Source organism: Malaclemys terrapin, chromosome 3 (assembly GCF_027887155.1).
Source record: "Malaclemys terrapin pileata isolate rMalTer1 chromosome 3, rMalTer1.hap1, whole genome shotgun sequence".
NCBI classification, from domain to species: domain Eukaryota; kingdom Metazoa; phylum Chordata; order Testudines; family Emydidae; genus Malaclemys; species Malaclemys terrapin.
This window is the reverse complement of record NC_071507.1, coordinates 192,643,384-192,669,827: the sequence shown is the minus strand read 5'-3', so window position 1 is coordinate 192,669,827 and position 26,444 is coordinate 192,643,384. Positions and strand designations below refer to the sequence as shown.

At 46.0% G+C, this 26,444-nt stretch overlaps 2 protein-coding genes and 1 pseudogene across 3 annotated transcripts in view; 2 read left to right on the top strand and 1 right to left on the bottom strand.

The window, feature by feature from the left end:
- Positions 1–19,727, bottom strand: part of PLA2G7 (phospholipase A2 group VII) — a 28,949-nt gene extending 9,222 nt beyond the window's left edge. Inside the window, exons 1-3 of one of the 2 annotated variants that reach the window (XM_054021799.1) lie at positions 19,490–19,727; positions 4,335–4,474; positions 1,567–1,691 (exon numbers count right to left, since the gene is read on the bottom strand). In XM_054021799.1, coding sequence (XP_053877774.1) covers positions 1,567–1,691; positions 4,335–4,425 — 216 coding nt within the window. In that variant the 5' untranslated portion in view covers positions 4,426–4,474; positions 19,490–19,727. The remainder of the gene's footprint in view (positions 1–1,566; positions 1,692–4,334; positions 4,475–19,489) is intronic. The other variant, XM_054021800.1, reaches the window with a different exon arrangement.
- Positions 9,125–10,452, top strand: IMP3 (IMP U3 small nucleolar ribonucleoprotein 3). The gene has a single exon (XM_054021801.1). The coding sequence runs from the start codon at positions 9,421–9,423 to the stop codon at positions 9,976–9,978; it is 558 nt and encodes a 185-aa protein (XP_053877776.1). The 5' UTR covers positions 9,125–9,420; the 3' UTR covers positions 9,979–10,452.
- Positions 16,910–17,028, top strand: LOC128835163 (5S ribosomal RNA; annotated as a pseudogene).
- Positions 19,728–26,444: the final 6,717 nt, after the last annotated feature.

Here is a 26,444-nt window from a genome sequence, read left to right as displayed (position 1 = left end):
ACATGAAGAGCTTATCTGATTAATCTTCTCTCCATTTACACAACACACCGTAATGAATGATCATTTTTGACAAAGGCTTATTTAGGAACAGATTGCAAAACCCTGACAGCGATGAGGAGTTACTCACCTGATAAGTCCTTATTGCATTACTCAGGTGAATAGTTGGTTACCAGTGTGATTAAAGTTCATAATCTAGACTTTAGAGAATGTTAATAATCCAGATCACTTACTTAATAAAGGCATGAAAGCTAATTTGAAGCAGTTGGCATGGTAGAGTTTAACTACCCAATCATTATGTAATGTAGGCACAGAATAAATCCTTATAAAATTCACAGACCAAAATATCCAAATGATCCCTACTCACCACGATCACTACAAGCAAATTCCACCATAATAGCTTTGCTTGGAGTTTAAAAATGCAATGCCAATGCTACAGGAAATACCAATAACAAAGGGCAAGAGTGTTTTAGTAGAAAAACTGTGAGGCTACTGTATCTGAAATTGCAAATCAGCATTGATTAGGCTGAATGGGCTGCAGGCCCATTAACTGCTTATAACTTTATCTGCATTCTTGGGAACTTGAGAGATGTAATTGCTTCCTTCTGTTATGGTTCTACACCAATTCTGAAGACTGTAACCTTTCTTTTTAAATAGGTACACATTCCATAATTGTTACTTTTTAACACACAGCAGAAATGGTATATATCATCCCTCATTTGCCCTGCTAGGGGGACTTTTCTGATGGGGATAGCTGAAGTCATGGGAGACCTTGGTGGTGGGTCTTCATTGGAGCTAAGTTGCCAGGAAGGATGGGGGCAGGTGCCAGGAACCCAGAGGTATGGGGGCTCTCTTTGAATGGTCTTGCATATCTCAGGGGAAGGACCTCTGGCTCATTCCATGAGGTGGCAAACTGCGTTTCCCACGTGCACTGCGCCACGTGGAACAATGAGGAAGAGTTTTCCTGCCCCATTCCAAATAATTCACTATAATGAGCTATGTGAATTCAGTGGGAGTTTGGTGTCTAAATACCTTTGAGGATCTTGGCTAAGGAGGATTGCCTTAACTAGGAAAGCAGGATCAGGCTCTTAAATTGTGCTTAGAGATGGGTCCAAGCTACAAAGCTTAGATTTAGATAAGGATTCAATTCTGAACTTCTCCAAAGTTTTGGACGTTAAAGGACGATGTCTATATCCAGACATTTTTGCCGGCCAATTTCAGTTTATAAAATCTATATCCTCGTATCTGACAGAATCTGCTGATTGACAGTATATCCCTGTCATTACAGCCTTACACTTCCAGTGATACTCCTGTGCCCCAGTGGCCAGCCTGTGTCATTACTCTTACAGAATTAATTCATAGGAAACATTTTGTTCACAAAAAGTAAAATGCCTGGGGGCTTAAGCAGGCTTTGTCCTGCCCCTCTGCATGGGTGAATTTCCACCTATCAGAACCAGGGGATCTTTTCATTTAATTAATACCTAATAGTATGATGAAGGCTGCAGTGTTGGACTTGTGACTTTTGTCAAAATAAAGTAGGGAGTGACAGGAAGGTTTTGGCTGTCATACCTGAATCGTGTAATCAGTCATCAGGTCCGTGCAGCCAACAGAGTAAGGCCCCTTCCCCTCGGGGATTCCATTAAACTTTGCAGAGCTCTTGCTCCCCATTTCCATCTGTGCATTAACAGACAAGCCTGGGGGATAAAAACAGAAGATGAGACTCATACCTGATGAAAAGGACATAGGATATTAAAGATTCAGGGCTGAGCTGACAGTCAGGGTGATGAGAAACAGGCACAGCATAGATTTTAAAGCCAGAACAGATCATTATGATCTCCTGTGTATCACAGGCCATAGAATTTCATCCAGGAGACTTTCACCTGGGCAACTCACAGTTGGGAGGGAGTGATGAGGGGAGGAGATAAGAGAGCCTGGGACAGGGGTTACCAGAGTGACATGAGGACTAGGAAGCTGGCAGAAGCCTGGGATTGCTGGGGGGATGAGTAGTGATATTCGGACTGGAGCGATGTTTGATAGGGCAGGGTTAGGAGATCCTGGAGCAGCCTGCATGGAGGAGCTTGGTTCAGCCTCCCCCATTCTACCACTTGTTATCTTAAAGCCACCCCACACTCTGCCTTGTCTGCATTAATCGTCTCCACCCTGCCCTGTCCCCTTTCAGCTCCTGCTTCATTCTGATCCCCATGCTTCCCCCAACCCATCCTGTCCCCAGCCTATATCCCGAGACTGTCCCCCTCCTTCTCCAAGCTAGCTTCCCCCTTGCCTCCTCCCCCAGTCACTCCTCCTCCTCCTCCTCCTGGCTCCCTTGCCAATGGGAACCACCTCCTCCTTCCAGGTGCTCCAAGAGCAGGGGAGAGGCAGCTTGGGGATCTGCAATTCAACATAGCTGTCCCTGGTGGCCAGGAGGAGAAACCCCAGCAGAATCCTTGCAGACCTGCTTGATGTGTGACTTGCCAACAGGACTGGAGATCTGCATGACCGGGCTTCTTTCTTCTTCTTTCAAACCTCAGCATTTTGTCTGCTACTCAAAGGCTCAAAGGCTAATTGGCCTAGAATTAGGAAAATTTCCTCCTTCATACTGGAGGATTGCATGTCTCATTTGTGTGAAATTGGATGAATGAAGAGACAGCACAAAGGAAGCCTGATTTTCAAAACGGTGAAGTGCCCACAATTTCCAGTTAAGTAACTATGAGTGCTCTGCACTCTGAAAATCAGTCTCAAAGCTCACACATGCCTGTGACCGGTGCTCTGGAATGCTTGATAATGGCTTACCCAGCTGACAAAATGGAACTGTATCAGTGTTTCAGATTCTGTTCAGAACTGATGGATATTTCAGGATAAGAACATAAGAATGGCCATACTGGGTCAGACCAAAGGCAGGGCTCTAGGCACCAGCGTTCTAAGCATGTGCTTGGGGCGGCCCTTTTCAAGGGGCGGCACTCTGGCCTTTTTTTTTTTTTTGCTTGGGGACGCAAAAAACCTGGAGCCAGCCCTGACGAAAGGTCCATCCAGCCCAGTATCCTGTCTACCGACAGTGACCAATGCCTGGTGTCCCAGAGGGAGTGAATCTAACAGATAATGATCAAGTGATCTCTCTCCTGCCATCCATCTCCACCCTCTGACAAACACAGGCTAGGGACACCATTCCCTACCCATCCTGGCTAATAACCATTAATGGACTTAACCTCCATGAATTTATCTAGTTCTTTTTTAAACCCTGTTATAGTCCGAGCCTTCTCAACCCCCTCAGGCAAGGAGTTCCACAGGTTGACTGTGTGCTGTGTGAAGAACTTCATTTGTTTTAAACCTGCTGCCTATTAATTTCATTTGGTGGCCCCTAGTTCTTATATTATGGGAACAGGTAAATAACATTTCCTTATTCACTTCCTCCACACCACTCATGATTTTATGTACCTCTATCATATCCCCCTTTAGTCTCCTCTTTTCCAAGCTGAAAAGTCCTAGCCTCTTTAATCTCTCCTCATACCCGTTCCAAACCCCTAATCATTTTAGTTGCCCTTCTCTGAACCTTTCCTAATGCCAGTATATCTTTTTTGAGATGAGGAGACCACATCTGTACGCAGTATTCAAGATGTGGGCGTACGTTGGATTTATATAAGGGCAATAAGATATTCTCTGTCTTATTCTCTATCCCTTTTTTTAATGATTCCTAACATCAGGATCAAGAAAAATGTTAAATAAGGATGGGCTAATTTTTGGGTCAAGTGTGATAATAAAATAATAATACTTTGAAGTTCTATGATGATCTCCATCCTAGGGTCTCAAAGTGCTTTACGAACAGTAATGAACTGAGCATTAGACCATCCTTGCTGGGCCAGATTCTCTATTGCCTTGGACCTTGTAGTCATTTATATTATGTAAATAGAGAAACAGCGGTGTTAAAATGCTAGCAGTCTGTTTGCATAGATGTAGATGACTACATAAAACGCAAGGCAATAAAGAATCATCTCCACGTGGGGAAACAGGCACGGAGCAGTCTGTGCTAGAGATGGGACTTCAAATCAGATCTTCTGTCTCCCAGTCCTGTGTTATAGCCACAAGATCATTATTCCTCATAAAATAATGTCCCACTAAATAGCCAAAGGCACTAATGGGTCCCAATTCTGCAGATGCTGCTTGCATGAAACTTCATGCATGGAGGAGTTACTGAATGGGGTGCATAGTGAACTGGTAATCTACACATAAATTAAGAGCTTTGAGGTAACAGGTGCAAAATCACATTTCTCGCCTTTTTTTTGTTTTTTGTTAGTCTCCTACAAATTAATGATAGCTGCACCATTGAAGGATACATTTCTTACCTGCTAATTTAATTTCTCCCAATTTCCCTATGCTAGTCCAGAGTAACCAGTAACGGAAATGGAAAAGTAAATGAAATTTTGAAGACTGCATCTTCTATTCACTGTATCTTCTATTCACGAATGTCTTTCAGCTTCATGACCTTAGTCAAAGCAAGTAATTTAAAAACATATAAGCAACATATATTCAAAAGCAATTTAGTTTTTGTTTTCCTTTTAAGGGTGGCATATGGATTAGCAAAAGATTGAGAGCCTCATTCAGTCTCCTTGGCCATTCAATCCTTGCTGAGTCTGCCAAGAGAGCCAATTGTGGGGGCTGGTTTTTTGTGATGTGAATTCCTGCTTCACTACAACGTGGACTGAGAGCATCAGCTCTTTTCACATAGCACCCCCACACCGAGCCATCAGATCGTAATTACATTGACTGGTCATTACAGCCCTAGGACCACGTTCTGTTCTGTGACTCACGGGAGTGCATAGAAGTTAGGTAAAGGCAACTGTATGCCCCTTTCATGCCTCCTGGATTGTGGGATAAGTTGGGGCCCAGTCAGTCTCCAGCATAATTTAGAGCAGTCCCTGGGCAGGTTTTTACGGCAGCTTCCCAAGGCCCCCTATTGGTAGGCTTGGCAGAATACAGCTTTTATTTTTTTATAATTTCAACAGATAATATCAATGTTTATAAGAACATAAGAACGGCCATATTGAGTCAGACCAAAGGTCCATCTAGCCCAGTATTCTGTCTTCCGACAGTGGCCAATGCCAGGTGCTTCACAAGAATGAACAGAACGGGTAATCATCAAGTGATTCACCCCGTTACCCATTCCCAGCTTCTGGCAAACAGTGGCTAGGGACCCCCATAATAAATTCTTAAATATTTTTAAGAATATTTAATTTTCATTGATTTAAATGTTCACCGTTGTGCAAAATGATGGGCTCTATTTTTTTTTATTTTAATCTATTTAAATTTTCATAGCTGTGAGACATTATGGATGGGGGAGGGGGTCCAGACAATAATTATTGAATGACAGCAGATGTTCAGATTCAAAAAGTTGAAGTGTTATAATCTTTAAAACACCAATAGTCAATGTCACATGTCAAAATATACAAAGTAAATATCATTAAATCAAACACTAATAAGTTCTCAAGCAGCATTTTTCTTACTTTGCCTATCTGTAAATTTTGGTTATTGTTAGTGGAAATATCTTGTTATCTGTTTGTTTGTGTGTGATGAAATCGATGTTTACCAATAAAAGTCTAATCCTTCCAAGCCCAGAACAGCTGGCGCAGAGAATACCCCAGCCACACACTTTTCCTCCCACAGCACCTCTCTTCTGGGCCCTATACCACCCCCAGCAACCCCTACAGTGACAGCTGCAAGAGGGGAAAGGCTGTTTTGCTGGCCCTTCACCGCTTTAGGAATCTCTCTGTGCTGGGGGAATCTAGCTGTTTTCTAGACCTTGTGGTCGTGTCTACACTGCAACTAAAAACCCACGACACTGAGTCTCAGAACCCCATCAGCTGACTTGAGCTTGCGTGGCTTGGGCTGCAAGGCTGAAAAATCGCAGCGTAGATATTTAAAGTCAGGCTGGCACCTGGGCTCTGAGTTCCTCCCCCTTGCAGAATCTCAGAACCCAGGCTTCAGCCCAAGCCCAGATTTCTACAATGCAATTTTATAGCCCCGCAGCTTGAGTCCTGTGAGCCTGAATCAGCCGGCCTGGCATAGGTGCCAACTTTCCCCAGCGCCGGTGGGTGCTCGCGCACCACTGCCCCCTCCCTGCCCCGCCCCAACTCCACTCTTTCCCCAACCCTGCCCCGCCCCCATTCCAACTCCTTCCCCAAAGTCCCCGCCCCAACTCCACCCCTCCCTGCCCCATTAGACCCCTTCCCAAAATCCCCGTCCCGACCCCACCTCTTCCCCGAGCGCGCCACGCTCCCCCTCCTCCCCCCTCCCTCGCAGCCGCGCAAAACAACTGTTTTGCGGCGCAAGCTCTGAGAGCTAGGGGGGAAAAGTGGGCACGCGGCGTGCTCAGAGGAGGAGGCGGAGGTGCGCTAGGTGGAGGGGCAGGGAGCACCCACCAATTTTTCCCCGTGGGTGCTCCAGCCCCGGAGCATCCACGGAGTCGATGCCTACGTGGCCTGGGCCAACTGCGGCCATGCCAGAGGTCTTTTATTGCAGTGTAGGCATACCTTTAGGGTACATCTTCACCACAGTGAGTCTCAGAGCCTGGGTCAACTGACTGTATGGTTAAAAATTGTGTTGACAAACAACGTTCAGGCTCAGGCCAGAACCCAGGCTCTGAACCTCTGTGAGGGGGAGGAAGCCCTGGCTTCACTTCATCTACAGCTATTTTTAGTTTTGCAAGCCCCCGTCAGTTGACCTGGGCTCTGAGACTCACTGTCACGGGGTGGGAGGGGTTTCTGTGTAGATGTACACTTTTGTATCTAAGGAATGTAGAGACTGCAGAGCTGCTGAGAATCAGGGCCCTAACCTAAATTTGAAGTGACTAAATCCTCATCTACACTAGAAAATTAGTTCAGCATAACTACTCTGCTGAGGCTACGTCTTCACTACCCGCCTGAATTGGCGGGTGGAAATCGATCTCTCGGGATCGAATTATCGCATCTTGTCGGGACGTGACAATTGTCGGAGAAAAACAGAGTTCTCACTCTTTTGTTTAGGTACAGCAAGTTAGATGCTTTATTAACTCTCACAATTGTGCAGAGGGAGAGAGCTAAGCAGGTCTCTCTCAGGTAACCAATTACAGCAAGCATTTATACCTTTCATTACAGAAATAATGAGGAACAGCTGCATTTTGTTTATACATAGGCCATCTTGATATCTTATTTCCTCACTTGTTTTGACTCTAGCCTACATACAATATTTTCTATACCTTATCTACACAAGGTCTTCTACACCTTATCTACACAAGGTCGCAACAACTTCTCACACAGTTCTTTCCCACCCGCCTCACACAATCCTCGCTTCTACAAATCTCGCGTTATTAGGGTTACAGTTAGCCTGACTCTTGCTAACGAACTGTCATGTATTGCAGTTCCTTTCTGTCAGTTCTTTCTCTGCGTCCACACAATAGATCCCCGAATCGACGCTTGTACTCCACCAGCGCAGGTAGGAGTAAGCGCCGTTGACGGGGGAGCCGCGGAGGTCGATTTGCCGCCGTCCTCACAGCGGAGTAAGTCAGTTCGGATACGTCGAATTCTGAATTTGCGTATCTTAAATCGACCCCCCCCCCATAGTGAAGACGTAGCCTCAGGCATGTGAAAAATCCACACCCCTGAGCACTGTAGTTAAGCCGACTGAGGCCCCGTGTTGATAGCACTAGGTAAATGGAAAAATTCTTCCATCGACCAAGCTACCGCCGCCCAGGAAGGTGGATTACCTACATCAACAGGAGAATCTCTCCCATCAGCGTAGGTAATTTCTACTCTGAAGCACTACAGCGGCACAGCTGTACCACTGTAGTGTTTTAAGCATAGACAAGCCCTCAGATGCCCATCTGAAAAATGGGAATAATACTTCCCTAGCTCACAGGGGTGTATGAGGCTTCGTTCATTATTTATAAAGTTGTGTAAGAGCCTTGTATGAAAAGCACGACAGAAGCGCAAAGTGTGTTCTCTCATAGACATTGAGACCCTTTACACTGTTATACTTAAGACTCAGTAAAGAGGCTACTTCAGTCACAAAAATCATACATAGCCCTAAACATAAAAGGAAGCAGGGTAGCAAAAAATAAACCAGGATAGGTTGATTGCAATATTCAAGAAGTTATTTGTGCCAAACAAATACCATTCAGAAAACTGAAACCCAACCCTAGTGAAGACACTTGTATTTTGAATCTCTTAATTTTTTTGGTTAAGACATGCTTTTCTGTGCTTGAATTTTGTTAAATGTTTCTAGATACCGTACTAGCTGAACAGTGGGTCCTGTAACTTGCTAGGATCTTGCAAAACACCCTATGTTCTTTTAACCATGTTTTCAGGGGGGTGGGGGTGCCTTTTGCCTATAACATACAATTGTCTAAACTTGGGTGGCTCCATAAACACTGTTCTTGAGGTTCTAAAGGGCTTTGGGGAGAGTACCACTACTGATGTCATAATACATGTTATATACTAGAACCACTGTCATGAACTTTATCCCCAAATGCAAAGTTAAACAGAGGAAGAGAGTCAGGTGCAGGTGAGGGAGAAGCCAGGAGCTTGCAGGAGGGATTCAGCCTGGAGGAGGCAGGGAGACCCCAGAAGGCGGTTCCTGTTGGCAGGCACTGCAGAGCACCAAGATGTGCAGGAGGTAGTGGAGGCTGGCGCTGGACAGGCAGAGCTGGGAGGGGAGAAGCGAGGCGGGCTGGCTCCAGGACGGAAGGGGAGGCAGGCGAGGGCTTTGAGTCGGGGGCGTGCAACAAGCTAATGTAAGGCCTCTAGGCTGTGGCCCCTGCCCGAGCCTCCGGCTCCCCGGGCAGGTCCTTTCGGGCCGGGCTCCCCTGCGCGACGCTGCTCCCCGTTCCGTCCAGGCAGCCCCAGGCCTCCTTCGCCTCGTGCTGCCTGGGCGGCCCGTGCGCAGCAAGAACCCGCCGCCACTGGAGACCACGCCCACCCCACAGCCTCTCGCTCCCAGTCCCTCTGTATCCCAGCATGCACCCCGTCCCAGTCCGCAACTTTCCCCCCGCCCCTCAAACATGTGACTGGCGGGCTGCCCCTCCTTCTGGCCAATGAGCGCAAAGGGCAGCGGGCTTCCGCTCCCAGCTCAGCGAGGCGGAAGTTCCACTTTCCCCCGCCCGTTGCTGTGACTGCGCCGGGGTCGCTGGGCTGCTTGGCAGCGGCAGCACGTGACAGGCAGCTCCCGAGCGCCAGCCGCAGTCCCGCCAGCTCCAGCGCCCCGCGGCCCCGGGCCGGCCTCAGTCCCGCCCGCTCCAGCGCCCGGCTCCCCGCGACAGCCTCAGTCCCGCCCGCTCCAGCGCCCGGCTCCCCGCGGCCCCGGGCCGGCCTCAGTCCCGCCCGCTCCAGCGCCCGGCTCCCCGCGGCCCCGGGCCGGCCTCAGTCCCGCCCGCTCCAGCGCCCGGCTCCCCGCGGCAGGATGGTGCGGAAGCTGAAGTTCCACGAGCAGAAGCTGCTGAAGCGGCTGGACCTGGTGAGCTGGGAAGCGGCCTCGGGGAACCTGGCCGAGCTGCGGGTGCTGCGGCGCTACCGCCTGCAGCGCCGGGAGGACTACACCCGCTACAACCAGCTGAGCCGGGCCGTGCGGGAGCTGGCGCGCCGCATCCGCGACCTGGGCGAGGCCGACGCTGCCTTCCGGGCCCGCTGCACGGCCGCGCTGCTGGAGAAGCTCTACGGGCTGGGGCTGGTGAGCTCCAAGCACTCGCTGGAGCAGTGCGAGCGGGTCTCGGCCAGCTCCTTCTGCCGCCGCCGCCTGCCCTGCCTGCTGCTCCGGCTCCGCATGGCCCAGAAGCTGCGCGACGCCATCACCTTCATCGAGCAGGGACACGTGCGGGTGGGGCCCGAGGTGGTGACCGACCCCGCCTGCCTGGTGACCCGGGCCACGGAGGATTTCATCACCTGGACCGACTCGTCCCGCATCCGCCAGCACGTGCTGAACTACAACCAGGAGAGGGATGACTTCGACCTGGCCTGCTAGGAGGGCAGAGGGCCCCGGGGGGCTGCTGGCTAATCTACCCCACCAGCCTGGGAGGAGACTCTGGACCCAGATATGCCGCCCCTTCATGCCAGTGGGAGGGGGCTTGGCCTGCATGTGTTGCCCTGGCCCGGTTGTTCTGTGTACCACCTCCCCTTGCAAAGGGATTCCTGGGCTCAGATGGGCCTTATTTGATACCACCCACCTTCTCTGTGAAGGGTCTCTCGGCTCACTTGTGCTACCATGCTTGCTTCCTACCACCTCTTCGTGAAGGGACTCCTGGCCCAGATGGGCTGAGGCCAATACCACCCACCTCCAGTAGGAAGGGATTTCTGGCCAGGGGGGCTCTTAAGCAGATGTTGTAAGTCACTGTCCCCAAGTCTCTGCCTCCTCTGTGACATTGTACCCTCCTGCCGCAAAGACCATTAGCAGAACAGCCAGAATGGTGTTATTTTGTTGTCACCATCAAAGGGCCATTTAGAAGGGACTGATGAACAAATGCGCTCCTGGCCAGGAAAACAATCTAGAGGGTGACTGAAGATTTAATTTTTTTTGTTGCTCAAATGTGATGGTGGAAGAGATACAGGTTTTATACTTTGTCTTGTCAAAGGGCTTCTCTCTCACAATAGTCACTCTTTCAAAAATAAATCAACAGGGATTGTTCTGTTTTCAGAACTAAACTTTGCTAGTTACGCTAACATTGTAATCTGCAGCAATACCTAAAACAGTCCTCATGATTTTCTCACATGTTTAATAAAACTGAAATTACTTTTCTTAGGACATTCATTTGATTTCTTTAAAGCAAGAGCTGAGCTGTCTTTCCCTGTAGTCTTCCCCCCGTCCCCAGCCCTAGAGTAATAACATATTTTCCTGTTTCACTTTTGAACTGGAACAGGCACTTAATCAGTAATTTAAACCAAACTAAATTTTAAATGGTTCATGATTAATTTGTCTGTGGATTTTCAGGCACCTGGCCTAGGTATGATCTGTCTTCATAATGGTCGCAAGTGTATTTCTTTATTGTTCGTGTTTTGCTGCATAGTACCTATTACATCTTGTAGACTTATTATTTATGGTAGTGCTACTTATGTGCTAGGCATTTTGCCCCAAGGAGCTCAGAAAGCTAAATCTTCTCTTAGAGGGTTGAAGGCCTTATCTATACTGAAGAGTTTTGCTGGTACAGCTGTGTCGGTTAGCAGTGTGGAGAAAAAAAAATCTGACATAACTATGCAGACAAACAAGGGCTTTTGGTGGTATACTTTATTTTGTTTGGGGAACTGGTAGGAACTGGCCTTGTTACTAGGAAGTAGAAATATACTAGCAGATCCTTTCTAGTGTGGATAAGGCATTAGAATGAATAATGTGCATGCTTGTGACCTGTCTAAGGCACTTACATTCTATTACTGTAGTGTCTGGCCATCTTTATGTATCCTCACAGCACTGCAGGAAGGTGGGGGAAGTACGAGCATACCCATTTTACAGAAGGGAAACTGTGGCACAGAGGGACTAAGGGTCTTTCCTAACTTCATACAAGAAGTCTGTTACAGAGCAGGAAATTGAACTCAGACCTCCTGGGTCCTAGGCTAGTACTTCAGGACTGCCCCATGCCTCCTCTCACATATTCATTATCACTTGCAACACAAGTTTGACACCTGGATCATGGGATTAGAGTGGAATACTGGCAACATAGTGCTATAACTGTTGTGGCACTTGAGTTGCAATTCTTCAATATTGGCATGGTTGGAAAGTTGAGTTTAGGCTTAGCTTTCTGCTGATAGGGGTTAATGCATCAACAGATGGTGATGGGTATCCAGCTGAACAAAAGTGTACTTTAAAAGTAGGTGGCAGAGTGAAAGCCACTCCCACTTTACCAGCTTGAAATCTAGTGAATTTCAAACTGAGTTAAAAGTATCTTCACCTTGCTCTCCCTGTCAATTTTTGTGGCTTATAACCTTAAATAGCTTTAAAGACTAAAGGAAACTAACTATACAGAGGAAATTATAAAGTTGTCCTCTGTACATGCTGTTAAATCTACAACATGAAACTGACAAGGGAAATATATCTTCCTTTTATCAAACTAGCACAGGTAGGTGCTACTGTGTGGTTTTTTTTGTTTGTTTTAAAGTTGCTGTCCCTTTAATGTTAAAAGGGGGAGTTATTAAATGAGAAATATTATATGTATTTTAGTAGCATGGATGTAACTATTTTTCTGCCAATCAGAGTGTAAGTCGCTCATAATTTTGAGAAAATATCTTATCTAGGATGGTACTTACACCTTTTGCAAAAAAAAAAAACCAAACAAACCAAAAAAAACCCCTAAACAAACTGAAAAGTGCTTTGACAATCTTAAACCTAGCCATGTTAAAAAGAGGTGAGTGGGTAGTTGCCCAGGAAAACTTTGGGTCACTAATACTTTATACCATGAAGGAATTTTCAACTTTTCCTCTACTGAAGCAGCTATCCTTCCATGATACTGGTGGCTTGGAGTTTGAGAAAAAGGAGCAAAGCATGTAAAGCAATGCATAACTAGCAAGGTTGTGATCTATTTTTTTTCCTTCCAAGCAAGCAATGAGACAGTGTATGGAGTTGGCCTAATGGTATGGCCTCCTTATCTCTGGTCAGTACTAACATGCTAAAATGCTGTTAGTTTCATGGCTGTGTGCTCTCCTGATGTTATACAGTGATTTGGTGCCAGAACTCTGACAGAGAGAGAAACTCTCCTAGTTTTGCTGCTTTAGACCTTTGAAAATTACCTGCTCTCTATATGTCACACAGGGTCTGGCTAATGAACGTCTAGGCTTTCTTGCTGCTGCTATGGGGATGTTTCGAGAGGGAGGAACTGGGCCTGGTTTCATGCCTGCTCGAAGTCCCTTCCTCCCACCTGCTATCACTTCTATTTTATTTCAGGTCCTCCGTTCGTTCACGTATCCAGGCAGAGTTCCTCTGGGCGGCATCCACTGGCTCTCTTGACGCCTTTGAGGAGCAGTGGGCACTGTCCAGGGTTCTCTGCTCGGTGTCCCCGTCTGGTTCCCTTCATTTGACCCTTTGACCTCACTCCTGTCCCTGTTCTTTTATTAGTTGTCCCCCGTAATTTTTTGGTCTCCAGGTCCTGTGGATTCCCCCCTTAGGCTGGGGGGATCCTTTAGCAGTGGGCGGGCTTCGCTAAAGGATTCCCCCCCCGTTCCTGGATCCCAATAGGATCACTTCTGTTTTAGGAACCTCCCACATCCTACCCTCACTCAGTCATGCACCCTCCCTTTTGCTTCAGGTTCACAACTACTTCCAGAAGCTGGGATTCTGCTGCCAACTGGGGAGTTGGTGTGCAGTGCTATTACAGAGCATGCACATGTGAGCTGCTCAGCAGGACTCTCAGCAGGAGCAGCATCTCAGGAGGGAGGATGTTAGGGGCCCTTTGACAAGGAGAAGAGGGACACAGCACAAAATCCCTCAGGCCCAAGTAGTGAAGATGAACACATGCTCATTGTCATTGTTAAGCCACAGGTAGACTTAAAAATAATGGAAAAACAACCCTCCATAACTTTTTAGTAAAGATTCTAAGGGGTGATGGAAGAGAAGTTTGACTTTAGAAGTATTATGAGTTGAGTATCTTTGATAAATCCACATACCCAATAAGCTCAAGTTGAACCTACAGCCCTTGTTTTTTACACTACTGACTTATGAATGTTACAAACTGCTGGATAAACTGGACACTGAAATGAGTAAAGCTGTTGACAATAATTCTAGTCTTAGCAGGACTCTTAGATTAACAATTAGTTTTTGTAGCTGACCTCACTGAAAAATAAGTTGAATTCAAATTGGCACTAATCAGCTACCCCCAGCTTTCAAATCTGCTATGAATTGCCTAGTTACATTTTTCTTTCCCTGGGGGGAACTGAGCAAACCAAAATCAATAAGTGAAACTGTAGCCATGCCAGAAAAGGTTACATGTATTTTTGGACATAATTGTAAGCCTTTCTTTGAAATTTCATATAGATCATTAAATGTACCAGCAGACTCTATTCTTTATCTTCCTTCTGGGTGATCTTAAAAACAGGAGTTTACAATGAAATCACTGATGGTTAAATGGACACCAATTTCAATTTGTAGAAATATATATAAAAATAAACATGGTGCTAATAAAGATTTCCATCTTCAAATTTCTTTCTGCACCTTTAACCAAGGAAGTTGGTGTTGGAGGTGGAGTAAACTTCAAAAAATCCTAACTGCTGGCCCTGTGCCTGGACACTAGCCTACGTCTCTGTTCCAATCCTGAATATAAATAGAAAGGTTTGCACAAATGTTTTAAGTGCGAAGGGTGGCATTTTAAACATTCCCCTCTCATGATGGAAACTTAAACCCAGCAGACCATACGACAGCATGAGAGTCAGAAAGTGAAACCCAACAGTCTAATCTCATTGTTCAAGCTGAGTAGTGTGTGCACTAATTTAAATAAACTACCATAAATGGCAATGGATCAAACTAGATTTTCAAACTTCTTTCCATTTTAATCAAGATATTAGTAAAGCAAGGAATTCTTAAAAATCCTTACGTGAAAAATGTATTTTTTAGGATTCCAAAGGAGGTGGGGAGAGGAGGAAGCTGTTGAAAGTATAATGATCTGCTTTAACAAAACTACTTCCCTAATTATGCATCCGAAGAAGTGGGCTGTAGTCCACGAAAGCTTATGCTCTAATAAATTTGTTAGTCTCTAAGGTGCCACAAGTACTCCTGTTCTTCTTTTTACTTCCCTAAGAAACTGACAAATCTCTCCCACGGTGAATGACTGTTCTGATTATTGTAAACAAGAAACTAAAATAGGTTTAGGAAAGAATTGGTCTTTCAAAGCTCTTTATATGGTAGGAATTGTGTTGTCCCTCTCGCTCAGAGACCAAGAAGTCTGGATTTTGTATGTCTCAAGTGTGGTTAAAATGCAGCTCTGATCACACTTTACAAATGTATTTTGGGGATTTGAAAAACAAAGACATACACTTGCAGTTCACGTTTAGCTGCATAACACTAATTATACCATTGCTCTAGTGGGCTGTTGTCTTCTATTGCTCAGCTGGAGCTAGCCCCTTCTTTCCAATACAAAGAAAAAGCTCCAAAGAATCTTGAGGACCTCCCTGGCTCAAATATAGAAGGCCTGGGCCTGCACGACTGAGGACATGACTGAGGTTTGTTCAGAAACACTCATTCATTCAGTGCTCATGAATCACCACTTCTCTTCTTAGTGGCAGGGAGCTGTAGTTGCCAGAACCCTACTTATAGGAGGAAGGGTGCAATTGTGCTATAAAATCTACCCGGGCAACTCCTGCTGATGCCCTGGGGAATGTAGGTGTCTCTCTGGGGGGCACAATTAACCACTGAAGGATGATGTGGTACTTCAGTGGTCACAGTAGGTTGCCCGAATCCCACAGGAAAAACCCTCTTGTCATCTTACAACACATTTCTGTGGTTGAGTTAGTAATAAAACGGGGGACTGGAAATGCTGATGCTTAACCTTGATGGCATTTGTGAGCATCAGTCTGTTTCATTATCATCATACTACTCATTTAAACCTTTCTTCTAAGCACCCCCATACTCCCTGCAAATGTGTTACATATTACTCCTATTTTATAGATGGAGAAACTGAGGCAGAGAGACTAAATCCCCAATGCTGTAGCCAGTTCAATTAATTTGAGGTGCAATTATTTCTAACTGACTTCCCCAGAAAGACTCAGTGTTATGTGGGAATGGTACTGTGGTCTCTTTAGCCACTGCTTCAGAAAGTAAAGGCCCAATACTTTGTTTCAGTATATCCTGCCACTGATCTGCGTGTGCTCAGGGCATACACAATGTGTGAGATGTATCTGAAGGTAGATGAGCTCCCAGCTCTAACTATTCCATGCATCATATATATGGGCATACTACAAAAACGGCACTGTATAAATGTGCTATGAAGAATGTCTTCTAGCTCAAAAACAAACAAACAAAACCTATGCATAACAGCAACATACCAAAATATCTGTTACTAGTCAAAGGAAATGAATGGTAGCAAGCAGATAAACTTCAAGTGTTGTTTGCAAGGGGTGTTTTGTATGTGAACCAATCATGTTGGTACTTAAGTAAAAGGAGAGTAAGTTTGTGGCACTGCAGAGGAGGAGATACATAGTTAAAGGAAATAAGTGAGCAAAAAAACAACCACCTTGATTTAATCAGCAGCACGTCCTTTCAGTGTGTTCAAAGGTGTTAGACTTTGCATGATACTGGCAGGAGCCTTTCCTTGGCAATGTTTGACTGAAGTGACATAAAAGCTTATGCTCAAATAAATTTGTTAGTCTCTAAGGTGCCATGAGTACTCCTGTTCTTTTTTGCAGATACAGACTAACACGGCTGCTACTCTGAACTTTGTTATAGGCATCTCCTAGTTTAATGCTCTGTTGCAAGCCTGTTCTCCCCACTATTACATGTGGGCCTGAAATCAGGAGGAGTAGTGAGTGTACAGATGTATAATATAGGGCAACATGTCTGCAGCTAAATGTCATGCAGCAGAGCATCAGGCAAGAAGAGGAATTAGTGGAGTAAGTGCAGAAAGGAGAGAGCTGGGGCAAAGTGGGGAGGAATGTCAATTGGCATCAGACACAGGAGGAACCAGAGTGCTGCTTATCACATGTTAACCACTCTTGCAATTTCACTGGTGGCAAACCACTGCCCATCCGTATGGAGGGCCTCAGGGAAATGGTCACAAGAGCCCCTCAGAAAGGAGCAGAGAGAAGTCAGGGAGGCCTCTCCTTTCTGTACTCAAGACATAGAATCATAGAACTGGAAGGGACCTCGAGAGGTCATCTAGTCCAGTCCCCTGCACTCAAGGCAGGACTGAGTATTATCTAGACCATACACGAAGGTAACTATTCATTTCTAAACTCCCAAGAGCTAGATCCAAAGTTAGAGTGAATCAGACGGCCATACCGGACCGAACGCCCCCGATCCCGTCCGATCTCGGAAGGTAAACCATCCCAGGCCTGGCTAGTACTTGGATGGGTGACCGCCTGGGAATCCCAGGTGCCGTAGGCAGCTTTTCCCAGTCCGAGCTAGAGTGAATCAGCACTGACCAGTGGAGCTGAATCAGATGAGGGTCTGGTCTCACTTGGCTACTTTAGGCCTCATCTTGCAGTTCTCTCAGACGTAAAACTCCCATAGGTTCCAGTGAGAATTACACCAATGTCAGAGCAGCAGGATCAGGCCCTAGATGATTATCATTAGACAGTCAGTTGCCTGTTCATTTTGATGATGTATGCCAGCTACTCAGTCTGTTATGGACAATCATCAATGTCAGTGAGTGACTGATCACAAGGAAGTTTATAAACATGGGCTACAGTGGTGCAATGCAATTTAGTGTCTGTGACTGGCCCATGCACAACATTAACTTGCTCCAAAGTCTGTTATACAAATGAATGAGTTCCCAGTTCCTGAGATCTTTAAAGTGTATGACCCACCTAAAATGTAGGATGCAAAACAGCCGCAGCGAAGGAAGCTGGAAACAAGAATTTCATTTTGAAACCGTGTATAAGAATGCATGCGTATTTATTACAGCATGGCATGAGTCAGCACTGCTAATGTCGATGCTGAGTTAGGATTGCATATATGAAAGATAAAGGTAAATGTGGGGCTAAGGTAAGTGACGTCCATGCAAATTAACTTGTGAGCAGCCCCCTTCCCGCTCCAGTAACTGGAAACCTCTCACACTTTATGGTGGTAGGATTGGAAAGTTAATCTCTTTAATCAAACTCTGTCAGTTTTTCTGACCTTGGCCCTGTCCATAACCTCTGCTCAGCATGTTGGAAGGCTGAGAGGGAGGAAGAGTTTAGTCAGATTAAATATTTACTCATGGATGAGTGGTGAATCAGACTGAAGGAGCCTGAGGACAGAGAATGTCCTTAAGCCAAAGGCTTTCGTACTGCGGGGGCCATGCACAACTGAGCGAAATACAAAAGGGCTGCTCTGGGCACCAAGTCTGGTAGACTTTGCACTTCTATAGCAACTTCTAGCTGACGTCTGAAAGCATCTTACACAAAGTGACTAAATTAAGCCTGAGTACATCTTTAGCTGCCATCACTGTAGCATCAAACTCCACAAGGAAAAGCAAAGAAGTAATGGTATCCCCATTGTACAGATGGGAAAATGGGGCTCTGAAAGGCTGTGACTTGCCCAGGGTCATATTGTAAATCTTTGCCAAATGCAGGAATTAAACGTGTAACTCCCAGTTGGGTGCATTTACTTGGAAAGCATCTTTCTACCCCTCGGAAGCAGTTTCTGCCCCTCACTCTTTCTTTACAGTTGTAGCAAAATATAACTCCTCCTTTGGCACAAGGGTTCCTTACATTAATGCCTCTTGGTCTTTACTAGAAAAATACCCAACTGGCAGCTTGTAGAGAGGCTGGTGAGATACCGATCTAATCTAACACATTGACTCTAGTATTTCTAAGGCACCTTATGCATGGTACCTAGTGAAGATATCTATACACAGAGAACATGAAAAAATGGGTGTTGCCATACCAACTATAACAAGACTAATCGATTCTAACTAATCCTTCTGCTGTCTCTTGTCTGGCACTTAGATTGGAAGCTTGTCTTTTTGTTCTGTGTTTGTACAGTGCCTAGCACAATGGGGTCCTGATCCGTGAATGACGTTCATAGGCACTATGGTAATACAAATAATAATATAACGGCTGTAAATCCAGCTGACACAGTTGCCGCTGTTTCTACCTACAGTTGCTCCCTCAGTAACTGCATGTAAACTGCTCACATGCCAGGGCCATGTCGGGTACGGTACAAGCTGCTTTGTGCAAAGTTTTGGTGACAATGTAAAGTCCCCTGGATTCCCAGGCTAGCTCCCTCTTTATACACCCCAGAACAAAGTAGTTTCCCGCGGCTCCGGGACGCCTTCATCCACTCTTCCTCCAACTCCCTCCATACATACACCAGATACAAACCATGCCACCTATTCGCTCTCCCAGTCCAACAGGAAGGACTCTCCCCTCCCCCAGCAGGTATGGCACAAAAAATTGGGGTAGCTGAGAGGGAGATGGTGGCACACTGAACCCAGAAGCCCCAGTTAATCACACTGCAAAACGCTCCTGATTTGTAACTTCTGGACTGGACTAGCCCTGTGGGATGTAGCAAGATGCCCGTCTATGTGTGTGTGTGTGGGGGGGGAATGCCAGTCTGGGGGACATCAGGGGGGGTGAGGAGCTGGGGGACATGCCGCTCTCGCTAGCAGCGGGTGGCAAGGAGGCGAGATGATCGTCTGAGTGGAGGGGGCTGGCATAAGACTCAGTCTCTGGGCAGAGGGGGAGATGACAGTCTGGGGGGGATGTGGGGCAGGTGCTAGCCTGGGGCAGGCTGGACTGAGAAAGAGGAGGAAAGACGGCAGCTAGAAACACTGGGCTTAGAACAGAGCCCCTTATAGATCCCCTCTGGCAGCCTCCTCCCTCCGGAGCTTTTTTCTCTGTCTTCCTTCTCCCACGCCCCTTACCTCCTGCGCGGGGCCCCGGGGAGCGGCCTCCCGGCTCTCCTGTCTGCCCGGGCGCGGGGGAGCTGCGCCTGCCTGCCGCTGTCCTGGAGCCGCCTGGATCCCCGAGACAGCCAAAGCATTAGCCGGCTGCTGCTCTGGGGCTGTTTCTCTTTCTGTCGGACTCTGCCGTGCTCGCCACAGGAGGGAGGGACTTGCAACCCGCCTTACAGAGCGGGCGCTTTTCCTTCTGTACAGCGTCCCCCCCGGGCCTGGAAAGCCAATGAAGGGCCTCGCCATTAGGACGCGGTGTGTTTACAGGCGGTTGTGTAACAGCGCACAGCCCGGGGGCTGGGACTCACTGACACACAGCGAGGCTGGGACTCAGGTCTTTAGCCCCGGGGCTGTTTTACAGATCATCACAAGGAGCCAGTGCCGACACCAGCCCCCACTGCACCTGGGCAGCTAAGCATAGGTGCTGCCACACACCCCCCCCCCCCCGGCTTGAAGTGGTTTCCATCATGTGCAGCAGTGGGTCTCAAACTTTTTTTTCACAGACCACTTGAAAATTGTTGAGGGTCTCCGTGGACCACTGAATGATCTTTCCAACTGTTGTTTGTACCGTTAGCTAACTATAGTAAAGCACTTTGGATAAAAGCACTATCTAAAAAACACTTCATAATAATTAACATTGTTTTGTTCTACAAATAAAAGCACACAACTCATATTTTAATATCAGTAGTGTTACCTTTCTAATGCGACGGAGGTGCCCTCTCTCCCCCGCCGCGGCAGCTCCTTAGCTGAGGCTGGGAAGAAGTGTGGGGGGTCTCTCCCTCTCTCCCCTGCCGCAGCAGCCCCCAAAGTGGGGCTGGGAAGGAGCGGGGGTCTCTCCCCACCACAGAGCTGAGGCGGGAAGGAGGGCCGTCTCACCCCTGCAGCCACAGCCCTGGAGCTGGGGAAAGTCGCCTCTTTCTCTGGCCGCCGCTGCCCTGCATGTCCCAAATTCCCCCCTAGGGTGACCAGATGTCCCGATTTTATAGGGACAGTCCTGATATTTGGGGTTTTGTCTTATATAGGTGCCTATTACCTCCCAACCCCTGTCCCGATTTTTCACCCTTGCTGTCTGGTCACCCTATTCCCCCCACCCCTTCTTCTCTCCCCACTGCCCCCTCCCACCTACCCCCAATTCCCCCCAAGGCCACCACCTCACCTTACATGTGCGTCTTCTCCAGGGTCCAGGCACCTAATTAGTGGAGCCACACCTGTGCAGCTCCACTAATTAGGTGGGTGGCCCTTCGTTCTCTCGTGTGCAGCCGCCCAGGTGCGCACCTTAGAGGGAACTATCCACGGACCACCCCACAGACCACTGGTGGTTCGCGTACCAAAGTTTGAGAACCTCTGATATACAGAGTTTACAGTTTGGTTCAGTGGCTCTCAGCAAACCCCCCCCCCCCCAAATTGTTCCAGCACCCCGTGTTGTACCACACATGAGTAGGATCTAGCTCTGACACTGAAAGCTCCTTGTGGCAGTGACTTTGAGCCAAATTCTGCTCTCAGCTGCAGGGATGCTGAAACAATTTGTATCATGGGGGTGCTGAGAGCCATTGACTCGAACTGTAAACCCTGCATATGAGGGAAACCACTTCAAGCCAGGGGGTGTAGCATGTGAGAAGGGGAAAGTGGGAGCGCTGCAGAGTGAACTTCACAGATCTCAGAGACTGCTTCCCTCGAGGGTGGGAGAGGATGCGGCTGCCCAGTGCATGTGTGAATATCACTAGGTGTGAACTGGACAGAAAGCTGGCTGAAATCCGAATGACATTTTTGGTTGAAAATGGGAATGAAGTTTGCGAACATTTTCAGGATTCCCCCTCTGCCCCTGTTTTTTGACCAGCTGTCGTCCTAAATGAGGGTTGGATCCAACAGAGCATATAGTTTGTATGGTAGAATTTAATGTCGGTAAAAGGTCAGCCCTGGAGACATGTGTTTATTCAAGAAACAGGTTCAGCAAGGACAACAGCAGGGTTGGAGAGGTGGGGGAGGGGCATACAATACATGTGACATCCGTGCTGCAGAAACCCTGAAACCAGTGAAATTTTTGTGACTTCCTATGGCAACAACATATGACTTTATTTAGATGCACTCATTGTCTCTGTTGTGCTTAATAAACACTTAGATCTTATCTAGCACTTTTCATCAGTAGTTTTCAGAATGTTTTACAAAGGCAGTCAGTATCATTATCCCCATTTTATATATGGGGAAACTGAGGCATCATACATCATATGAAGGAACCACATGGACGTAGTGGAGTCCAAATAATTGTGTTGACTCACTTTCTACAACGTGCGCAGCCTAGCTACATAAATACACAGTACTCTGACAGGGTTCTGGTGGCTTCTGAAAGACAGAAGACAGCAATGGCCATTAGAGAAGTGGTTCTCAATCTTTTTGAGCTCAGGACCCATTTGTAAACCTTGATGGCATGTCGTGACCCAGAGACCCTCCAAGATGCCCCCAGACCCGATTTCCCCCTGCACCTCCACCACTCCAGGGCTGGGACCTAAGATTCCAGATGCTCTGGCCAGATGTGAACAGCTGGGTAACCCTCCACTGGCAGTTGGGGGGGGGGGCAGTGAGCTGAGAAACGCCCCAATACAAAGCCCCCCATAAGGCCCATGGGGGTCACAAGGCAAGGGTGAGATGGGGATTTGGGGCTTAATCTTGTTGACTTTGGTTTTACCCTGTCATCTTTTCTCTGTCCCTTTCAGTTGGCGCAAAGCTCGGTTGAGCTGTGAAAATCTGTTCATATCAGGGATTGTTACCAGAAAGGCCATTCGCCTATAAAAGATATTACCTCACCCACCTCATCTCTCTAATTAGCAGGGCCAATCAGAGGTGGGGCTAGGAGGGCCATTTGGCCTGGGCCTCAAGCTCAAAGTGGGCTTCAGATTTAGACACTTGTTAATTTTTTGGCATTTGATAAGTTTCACAACTTGTTTTTATGCACATCCATATCAGACCAAAATGTGACACACTCTCTCAGCTTAGAGTTGCAAATTTAAGCAAACAAGAAATATGGTCTGGTAAAAGACATAATTTTTTTTGTTAACTGATATAGATTTTTCCATATTAAAGAGTTAAAAATGTTCAGAAATATTAATAAAAAATATATTGGTTCTGATGGCACAAGATTAGACTGTCATGAACATGTCTTCTCAGATCAGCTGATTATATATACTAGTGGCTGGTGCTGGATCAAGTGTGTGCTGAAATGTAGAGAATTGTTACATTTTAGTGTCTTTATAGTTTTATGTCTAGTTGACTAAGGAATTATTTATGTGTGAGAATTCCTCATTATTATCTTCAGATGGTAGCTAAAAGAGGTGGCTGATTGGTTGGTTGAGACCTAGCTTGGTAGCTTGGCCATCGTCATAGGCTTTCATAGTCTATAGGCCCAGATTCAAGGTGAAAATTTGTGAGGACTATCTTGTATAGTGAGTTTCATGAGGACACACGTTTGAAATTTTTGGACAATATCCCTTGGTCTGTATCCATGTCTGTGTTTACTATATATATGACATCCCTTTGTCTTCAGCTCAGTCTGTTATATTATATCTTGTGTGCTTGAGTTTTGATTCAGTGATAAGGATAATAACTTGTCTGACTGTTTCATTTTGTGTTCTTAATTAGTATTTCTTCTTTTTAAGGCTTTTCAGCATTTGTGTACCATTCAGCATTTGTGTACATCTTTACAGTAGACGATTTCCAGTGTAGATAAGCTACTTACTTACAGCAGAATATTTCAAGTGTGGATAGGCTACATATTGACCAGATAGATCACTATGAAGAGGAGATTTGAAAGGGGAGCAAGCAAGAGACGGTAAAAACAACTGAGTGAAGCTGCAGCTAAGAGCTCAAAGCCAATAACTTCATTTCTCAAACCACTGGAAAACACACCTTACCCAACAAACAATGCTCCTGATAATGAAAACTCTGCAACTGCAACAGGTGATATGTCAATGCCGATACCTGAACATGAGGACAGTAGTCAAGAAGGAGATGTGCCAACAGTACCAGATGCAGCAGAAGATCCTGTGTATGATCAAGAAACTCAACAGCAACAGGAAGATGTAGATCTTACGCAACAAGAGCAATTCGTGAGTATTACAGGTTTGACTGTGACTGACATTGGAATTATTGACAAGAGCAATGCTGCCCAAATGCAATCTTTTCTTCAAATTAATTGTTTTGAAATTCCAAGTAACATTCCATGAGATGCTGATAATCATGCTTTCCCTACTCGTCTGCTGACAAAACTCTTCTAAATGGTGATAGCTCAGTGGTTTGAGCATTGGCCTGCTAAACCCAGGGTTGTGAGTTCAATCCTTGAGGGGGCCACTTAGGGATCTGGGGCAAAATCAGTACTTGGTCCTGCTAGTGAAGGCAGGGGGCTGGATTCGATGACCTTTCAAGGTCCCTTCCAGTTCTAGGAGATGGGATATCTCCATTATGAAATGAAATGAGACCTGCACTAGAGACTGGCTATGCTGGAGTACGGAAATACAATCTCTGTACTGTGCACCCTGCTTCATTTTGAGCAAAAGTGTTGCAAATGCATCAGTTCACTCTGATCAATCAGGATGGAGCATCAACAGAGGTTGGAGGAAGTTGAAAGGAATGTGATGAATACCATCACATGAGAGTTCAACGTCACACAAAGAAAACTACGTTGCATGGAAATCAGCCAGTAGGGCAGCATCAGCTGAAAGTTCAGTTGAGAATTTACTCTACAGAAACTAATAACTGGAAAAAACTTCTTGAACGCATCCTGAACGTCATCCTTTTTCTTTCTGAGCAGGGATTGGCTTTCTTTGGTTCAGTCAACGTATTGGTGATCGTGCAAATGGAAACTTTCTAGGCATAGTTGAGCTCCTCAGCAAATATGACTCACTTTTATCAGAGCCTGTTAAACGTGTTCAAGAATCACAAGAGAGTCAAAAGTGCATGCAAGTCCATTATCTCTCCACATGCATACACAACGAGTTTATTGAGCTATGTGGGTCATTTGTACAAACAACAATTCTTGATGAGATTCGAGATGCCAAGTATTTTTCTATCATTGTTGATGCCACTCCAGATTGTTCTCACAAGGAACAGACTACTGTGGTTATTCGATATGTTCAGATTGTAGACAGCTCACAATTTTCAATTGAAGAACGGTTTATTTTGTTTGATAATTTCACGAGAAAAACTGGAAAGGAAATTGCTGCCTGAGTACTAGCAATTCTAGAAGGTTTTAAGTTAGATTTTCAAGTTTCCATTGGTCAAGCCTATGACAATGGATCTAATATGACTGGGAAGTACAAAGGTGTACAAGCAGTTCTGCTTGAGCATAATTCAAACTATATTTTCTCCAGCTGTGGAAACCGCACACTAAACCTTGTAGGTGTTCACTATGCTGAATCATGCAAGGAGGAATGACTTACTTTGGAACTGTTCAGCAAATGTACAATCCCTTCAGTAGCAGTCCACAAAGGTGGGAAATCTGAAGCAATATCTTCCTGTCCAAAACTAGATGGATTGATGGTGTTCAACCAGTTGCACAGCATTTGAATTCAGTGAGAAAGGCTTTAAATGAGCGTGAATCTCTCAATCTCACTGCACAGACTCGAACTGAACTTCAGTCTATTCAGAAGCACATGTCCAAATTTGAATGCATTCTGATGTCATCTTTGTGGATGAAGCTACTTACAATGATCCACCAAACTAATCTGGTAATTGAAGCATGCAATGCTACACTTGATGTTGAGAGGAATAACACTGCAAGTCTTATCAATGACATTCAACAGATTCGTGAACAATGGGATGCGATCCTGAGTCCAAATTAGTAGCACAAAATATTGGCATTTCATCCGAGTTCTCCACCAATCGCAACTTACCTACTGAATCCGATGCTGAGCAGCATTATAGGGTCAATGTCTTCCTTGTCATCATTGACTCTATTCAATAAGGTCTTACATGTCAATTTGAGTCACTGCGACTAATTGTACCCTTTTTGGTTTTTTTTGGCAGTTCAACAGACTGAGTAATGACGATCTACTTTCTGCAGCTGAACAATTTCAGCAACAGTATAACAAAGAAATCTCAAAAGATCTCAGTGATAAGGTCATCTTCCTCAAACAAATACATTCCATGAACTTTAAATTGGATTGCAAGCCAAAGGAATTGCTTCAAGAAATACTTGAACTTGGACGCTCTGGGGTGTTTCCTAAAATCACAATTGCACTGCGTATTTTTGTCAGTTTGCCTGCTTGAGGGGGCTTGAGGTGAATGCACCTTCAACGTGTTAAAGCAGGTAAAGAACATTCACCGTTTAACTATGGGACAAAAGCATTTGAATGGGCTCGCCATGCTTAATATCAACTGTGACACTATACGAAAGCTAGATTTTTCCTCAATGATGAGTGCATTTGCACAGAAAAAAAGCCAGAAAAGCATTTGTTAAATAAAAAAATATTCAAATTATGGCTCACTCTTTTTTTTGGTGCCTTATTTTGTTTTCATGTATCGTCATTTTTTATTTTTATGATGACTAGGGGCCTCCAAAACTGGAAGTGGCCCGGGCCTCTCAGGACCTCTGAAAGGGCCTGCTAGTTAGCGCCTTCTGTCTGTTCTCTGACCATGGAACCAATCCTTCTATGGCTGTGGAGGAGTGTGTGTGCTCCCTCCCAGCAGAGGGGTGGTCCATGCACAACTGTGCTGAATGAATTGGACACTTTGGCCAACAATTCTTTCCTGGGTTGATGTCAGAGATCCCCTGAAAACTCATCTCCCACTTTTCAACTTACATCCCCCTGTTATCTCACGCCCCACTGCCTTGGTCTGTCCCACACTGACTGGTTTCTTCCCCACTGGCTTTGCTCTGTGAAGTGTGTGTGTGGAGGAGATGGGGGAGGGTGGGGTTGATCCACATTGTATCTGA